Source organism: Lotus japonicus, chromosome 3, assembly GCF_012489685.1.
Source record: "Lotus japonicus ecotype B-129 chromosome 3, LjGifu_v1.2".
NCBI lineage: Eukaryota > Viridiplantae > Streptophyta > Magnoliopsida > Fabales > Fabaceae > Lotus > Lotus japonicus.
This window is the reverse complement of record NC_080043.1, coordinates 34,951,737-34,959,254: the sequence shown is the minus strand read 5'-3', so window position 1 is coordinate 34,959,254 and position 7,518 is coordinate 34,951,737. Positions and strand designations below refer to the sequence as shown.

The 7,518-nt window shown below is 36.8% G+C and overlaps 1 protein-coding gene across 1 annotated transcript; it reads left to right on the top strand.

Annotated features, from left to right (window-relative positions):
* Nucleotides 1-432: 432 nt before the first annotated feature.
* On the top strand, nt 433-4,826 carry LOC130749709 (uncharacterized protein At2g37660, chloroplastic-like). The gene is made up of 7 exons (XM_057603088.1): nt 433-592; nt 2,346-2,611; nt 2,700-2,736; nt 2,834-2,931; nt 3,221-3,282; nt 4,186-4,309; nt 4,451-4,826. The coding sequence occupies exons 1-7, from the start codon at nt 547-549 to the stop codon at nt 4,568-4,570; spliced, it is 753 nt and encodes a 250-aa protein (XP_057459071.1). The 5' UTR covers nt 433-546; the 3' UTR covers nt 4,571-4,826.
* Nucleotides 4,827-7,518: the final 2,692 nt, after the last annotated feature.

Genomic DNA, 7,518 nt, shown 5'->3' with positions numbered 1-7,518 from the left:
TGATAAGATGAGAGAGATATAAATAAAAATGTGTGAAAATGAAAGTGTTTTGTAAATGAGTTGTGTATATATCATTGTTGATTTATGGCATCAACACCACAAAGTGTATTGATGTTAAAAAACCGCGACAAATGTGAAGTGTCGAAGTATATAAGAGTTATCTCAAGTAGTAAGAGTTAGAAAAAGATGAAATATTTAGGGTTCGAACCATGACAAGGGATTAAATTACTAACAACTAATATTTACGTGTAAAAAAATACTAGGTCAAATGCCCTCTAGGAGCAGGTTAATGGAGCTCAGAATGTTCCAGACTCTTCTTCCCTCACGCACAGACTATACACGTGTTCGTCTTGTCTTGTTCCACATAGGCCTTCTTTTAAAGTTCCCAACAGACCAATGCCATACATACACGTGGAACAGTGACACGTTTCTTCCTCCTCGTTAAGGTTTACCTCTTCGAAACTTCCAGAATAAATTTTCTCTCTTGTCATCATTTTCCTCAATCTCCTTCATTTCAGTACCAGTTTCACTCCATTTTCTAAATCCATGGCGCCAAGCACTGTGCTTGTTACTGGAGCCGGTGGTCGCACAGGTACTCTCTTCTCTTTCCCCCCTAGTTCTGCTTTGGATTTTGCTAAAAACAGAGAATTTTGCTGTGTGAATTTCATTTTAGTTTATGGGTTTAAATTAGGGTTCGGTAATTGGCATCGGTTATGGGAATTGTAAAGTTTTCTGATCAGGTTGATTTAACCATTTATGGTTTACTGAAAAATCATGCAAAAATTTAAAGGGGTTCTTTTTTATCATTGGAAGAATGGGAATTTGCTTAAACAAAGGTTGCTTGCTGCTGGAACAGAATGCTGTATGTGATGAATAACTGATAAGTGTACAACATTGTGCGGTTGTTGTTACTATGTCTGATGAATGTGAAAAGCGATTTGTGTTGGTAATTGCACTAGCTACTAGATAGTATGTGGTTAATTGAATATTTTATTCACCAGCTGTACAAACTTCGGCATTTGGCTTGAAAATGATGTTACAAATACAAATGCATCTTAGTTGTTAGGAACCTTATTTTACCATGATTTCATCTACAATGTGGAAGTGGGTTGCAAAGGTTTAGTTTTTTATTTAATTTTAATGTACGGTTTAATTTGAATCTGTTTAAGACTTTAGGGTAAAAGTACAAATGTGTTAATCTATCAATCTATACTTTTAACCTTATAAAACCTCAACTCTGGTTTTCAAGCCGTCGTGGGCTGAAAGCCTGAAATTGGCTTATTAAGTATGATTCTTACTGGCTTAATGGATATATGAGTGCAACCATTCTCCTTATGTATCTCATTGTCATGATGTGTAGTTTCTAGTCTTTAAGTACATTATTACCATTCAATTGTCTTGAAACGATAGGTTGCAGTTGCACCACCTAGTATCAACATTCTTGGCTTTTTATCCTGGTTTGAACTTACTTACCTGGCATATCATGCTTTCTTTTAGATTATATAGTTCGAGTTGAGAAATGAAGAAAATGAATAAATTCTAAACTTGAGTTACATAATGCTTTAGAATCAAAGCAAATTAGATTAGTAGGAGTAAGATGGTATAAGGAATACAAACTTATTGAGACACGGGCAGCAATCTTTTAGACGTCACTCACGTCAGAATTGGGTATCAAATCAAACCATAAGCTTATAATCAGCATGGTGTAGATTAATGGAAGTTTCAGGCTCAGGCTTTAAGTTGACGTGAATGGAGGAATGCTTCAAGCATAATATGTGATTATAAAGTGTCTGTTAAAATCAAACCAGCAATGTTCAGTGGTGGAGAACATTGGGTGATGAAATTCCTGTGAGAGAAAAATCTAAGTTTAGTGGATGTTACTTGTTAGCACTCTTAGGTGGATGGTTAAATATGGAGCAAATGTATTCAAGAGATAGTCAAATGATACTTAGAGCTTGTTTGGTCATTAAAAAGGACTAATACAGGCTTCATGATGAAAAGTGGAATTTAATTTTGGATTGAGCCCAATTATATCAAATCATCGATGTACACTAGCACAGTAAAACACTCATACAGAACTAAATATACTATGAATCCATTTATTTGCACTAGCTATTCTTAAAATTAGGTACGTGACCACAACTTTTTACTCCATCTTCCCACTCTTTATTTGAATAGACAGTTCTCCTCTTAATATTTGTTCTTCGAAGGCTTCAAACTAAATATATATTAGTGACCTCACTTCAAGTTTTGACCTCTCTTCAGATACAATAGATAAAATAAGAGAATCATTTTTTCCTTTTTATTTCTGAATTCTTAACGTGATTCCATTGTTGACTTTTCAGGACAAATAGTATATAAAACACTAAAAGAGAGGCAATATGTTGCCAGAGGTCTGGTTAGAACAGAAGAAAGCAAACAGAAAATTGGCGGTGCAGATGATGTTTTTATTGGGGATATCAGAGATGCTGGAAGTATTGTTCCTGCAATTCAAGGTATAGATGCTCTCATAATTCTTACAAGTGCAACCCCAAAAATGAAGCCTGGGTTTGATCCAACCAAAGGTGGAAGGCCTGAGTTCTATTTTGATGATGGTGCATATCCTGAACAGGTGCTTTACAATATTTCTTCGTATGATAAGTTAATTTTTATTAAAAAAATATTGCTGCCTTATTAATGCGTGCTATTTCATTTATTAGGTTGACTGGATTGGTCAGAAAAATCAAATAGATGCTGGTAGGAGTCTTTACCTTTTCTTTAATCATCAATTATATGATCATAATGCAAAACCATTCATGCCTCTATATTAAAATTGTTTTATCTCTATGAGCAGCTAAGGCTGCAGGAGTGAAGCGTGTTGTGTTGGTTGGGTCTATGGGTGGAACAAACCTTAACCATCCTTTGAACAGCTTGGGTAATGGGAACATATTGGTTAGTCATATTTTCCCCATTACTTCTAATTTAATTTATTTCATATCAATATGGCAATGCTTTTTTATTCAAACAGAGCTCACATTTCATTTCAAACTCCACAGCATATTGCAGGCTTGATTAAAAGATAGTTTTGGGAATATGATAGAAAATCATATGTGTGTGTTTTCACCCAATTGCTTAAGCTTTTGGGAAATCTGGTTCATGACATAAAGCATCCTTTTTTCTTTCCCTTTATCCTTTCACTTTTTCCCTTTGATAGAAAGAGTTTAATTTTTATTGATTGTAGGTTTGGAAAAGAAAGGCTGAGCAATACCTTGCTGATTCTGGTATTCCATACACGATCATAAGGTACACTAATGCCTGTCTAGATTGAGACATATAGCCATCCTAGGGTTTTCAATTGTGTTTCTTTTTTATTAATGGGACTAAATTATCATGCTTTTTAGATGATTGACCATTTCTTTGAAATTGTATTTTAAATAAAAAAGTGTGTACCTAATGCCTTCAGTAACCTGAGCTGCACCAGAAACTCTTTTGAATAAACTATACTATCTAATCTTGATATCTGTTTATTGAGTTGAAAGCTTTTACAAGTCTTGGTGTTATTTCCCGGAAAGAAAACAAAGGAAATGTTGATATTCGGAATAGTTTAAAGATATATTGTTATTATTATCTTGAAATCTTGAGTGAATATTTGATATTTAAGCCCAGTTTGGATTAGGTTCTATCTTACAGGAGCTTCTCAACTAAGATAAGCGCCCATTTGGAAATGGGCTGATTGGAGCTTATCTAGTAGAAAATGCACTAAATAAATTCCAATAAGTGCTATTTGGTTTGCGTCCAAGCAAGTACTTGAGTATTAGAATCCTGACTTATGAAAAAGCTCTAATAAGTCTGTAGGTTTTTATAGAGAAGTTAGATGAAGGAGTTTTTAAAGAATAAGGTGGAGAAGTTTGTTTCAACTTATGCAGGAAACATTGTTTAAAAGACTCATTGTATGAAGAAATATCAGAGCATAGTTAGGTTACTGTGGTTGATGTTTGATAGAACTTATTGCAATCGATATTTTACATACTACATACAATTGCCTTGTTCTTAATACATACTTCATTGTAACTTTTTAAGTATATTTTCTTAGCACACTTGTTGTCGATATAATTGTTGCAAATGTAGTGGCACTCTTATGAATATCTTGTGAGATTGTGTGTTTCCTTTATTTGCAATGTTTTCTCACCTTTTTTGTTAACTCAGGCCCGGTGGCTTGCTAGATAAAGATGGAGGTCTTCGGGAACTCATCCTAGGGAAGGATGATGAGCTTCTCCAGACTGAAACCAAAACCATTCCTAGAGCTGATGTTGCAGAAGTCTGTGTTCAGGTAAATTTTTTGGAACTGTGTATTGCAAAACACAAAGATAGCTTCCCCATGTAACAAACAATATTCCCCATAATTTGAATTCTTGTTAAACTTAGTTTTTTGAGATTTGGATATCAGTTCTTGATTCAATTGGTTCAACAGGCATTAAATTATGAGGAGACTCAGTTCAAAGCGTTTGACTTGGCATCAAAACCTGAGGGAGTTGGTACACCAACAAAGGACTTCAAGGCTTTGTTTTCCCAGATCACTTCCCGATTTTAATTTTGAATGTTATTATCATGGTCTATTTGCTTATTATGGTGGTTTGGGATTGAACCCAACTCAATAGTGCTATGCTGTCTAAAACAAAGTACTTTGTCCCGGCAATAAGTTGAAGGTAGTCTATAGCTAATCTTATATTTGGTCGGTAATTTAGAAAAAAAATAATTCCATATTGTTTTTAAATTGTTTTAAAACAGAAAGGATGTATGTGATGAGCACAAGTAGAAAAATATAGCAAAGTTACTAGTTACAACTCTCCGTTGGTGGTCAATGCATAGTACAAGTTATTTTGTGTTTCATATTGATTGATTTGTATATGTTTTGGACAATGTAATCTGAAACTCTTTGTATTGCACCTCACACACAAAGACAATTTAATTAAATAAAAAATCTATTTTTCCCACATTCAAGAAATTTGATTGGCTGACGGTGTAAAAAATCTTTACACCGTCGGTGCATCAAACTTTTTCTCTTATTTTAATAATTTTTTTAAAATAACTTATAAATGAGCATTTATACATTTATTACATGGTGTTGTAACTAGTGGGCCGTGTAAAATAGTGGTGGGGCAATTTTTTTCACCTATTGCATGGTGTTGTAACTAGTGGGCCGTGTAAAATAGTGGCCCATTGTTGCACCATTAACAAAAGTAAAAAATACCCTCAATCTCATCTACTCCCCTCCCTCCACGTCGTTCTCGACCACTGTTTGTGGGCATCATGGCCAGAATCCTCTGATAAACCCACCATGGCCTCACCTTAACCAGACTAGCCCATTCTCGGCGTGTCAAGGCCCATCAAACCAGCCACGTGTTTAAAAGTGTCACAAGAATCACTTCACAGCGTCGTTTCTTCTTGTTTGCTAGGGTTACAACTGCTGTGAGCCATCTTTTCTCCCCTTGGGGGATCCTCTCCCATGGGGAGTTCTCCTCCTCTATGGAGGTTTTATTTCCTGCTTGGTAGGTTTTCTACCACAAAAGGTGGGTTTTCTTCCACATTAGGTGGATTTTATACCCAAATAAGTGGATTTTCTGTTTGGGTTTCTTCCCTTCCTTTGGCCACCATCTTCCTCCGCTCACCGCCGCCCCCTCCTCCAGTGGCGAAACAATGAAGATGCAGCCACCATTTCGCCGTCACAGATGTCGTGAGCACCTTCGCCGCCTACGCCACGGTCGCTTCACAGATCTAAGGTCTCTATCCCCTATTTCCACTTTCTAGCAAAGATCTAGACTGAAAGGTGAGACCTTTACTGGTCTGGTTTGGTTTGTAGTTGAGTTTAGGTCGTTGTAGCACTCTATGAGTGCTCCCCATCGTCCTATACTCTTTTCTTTTCACCTTCCTTGACGGCTGGGTACATCCACTTCCTTTGTCCCCTGCTCACGGCGTCCTCCTCCGTCGATCTGGTTGTTTTTCGCATTATCATGGCACCTTCCACCATCCCTCAACATTGCTCATGCTTCTATAGAAGTCATTTTCCTCTCTGTATCTACTGAGATGCTGGCTTGTCCACCTTGTTGCAGCTGAAGTCACTAAACTTCCCTGATAGTCGTACAATGCAACTCCGACAGAGTCGAAGAGTTGTAAAATGGGAGCGCTGATTAATATCGAAGATGAAAAACTTTACCGCTTAGAAGTCAACTAGCATCTCGGTTTCTTTGATTTGGAGTCTTTAGGGGCTTTTGTGCTACCCTAGGGTTTTTACTTCATGGTTTCAGCTGGATTTTTCAGCTTTGTTGTATGAGTGTGCATGCTTATCTCTAATTGTTTACTCTTTGCATTGCGTTATTGCTTGCCGAGATTTAGTCTCACATGTTGTAAATGTCGTCAGGCAACCCTTTGGGTATTGAATGGAATTTCAACCTTTGACCAAAAGTGCCACAAGACACATGTTTGTTTTTCCTATGCGCCTCCCAACTCCACGACACGCGGTGTGGCTTTTGTTAAGTTCAAACGCTAATCATATCGTCTATCATGTTTTGAATGATAACAATTTTCAAGAGTGCAAATGAGCTGACTATATATATCATGTGTATTGTATTTCAGGAAATCACACTTAATGCTCTCATTCCCTGTCGTATCGTATTCAAAGGACAGACGACACAGTGAAAGAAAGTCAAACATGCCACATCGTCTAAACATCAACAGAGAAAGGATTGATCAAAGCGTCAAGACAAGGTGGGCAACTAAAGAAAAACTGATCTGCGAAATGGATCAACCAGAAGAATCAAAGCATCAAGGCATCATGAGCCACAAAGAAATGTTACATCTGCAAGCTCAGCAAAGCAAAGAAAAACGCCATCCACCAGATCGTCTAAGAAGAAGAAGAAGAAGAAGAAGAAGAAGAAGAAGAAGAAGAAGAAGAAGAAGAAGAAGAAGAAGAATGATCAAAGCTTCAACGCACTTCAGGAATAAGCTAAGGATGATCAAAGCTACAACGCAACTAGATCGTCTTCGGAAGGAAAAGCTCAAGCTTCAAAGGCTCATCCACTGAAGAAGAATCAAAGCGTCAAGGACAAACTATGCAAGAGCAGTCTAAGCTACTGGATCGTCTGAAGAAGACTATACTCATCTACTGTGTCGTCTATCTCAAGGCTTATCAAAGGAAGTAATGTTCAGAGAAAAGAGCGACATATTCAAATGGAAATATCTCTGACATTCTTGAGGAGAAAGTCAAGTGTTGAGAAATCACGTGATACTCTAGAAAACACATTGACCAAGGAAACAAGAACAACCATGTCAACATCAAAAGTTTCCTCTTTCTCTCTCATGCAAGAAATGAAGAAATGGAGCAAAGCTTATTGTCTACGCCTACAAGCATCAATTTGTTTTATGAAACATAAGACAACCCATTTCTGAAGAAAAAGAAGAATTGGTCAAACGTCATCAGGTACAATCTGAATGACCAATGGAAGACGAAAGGAATGAAGTTGTGCTGAAATGTTAGATCTT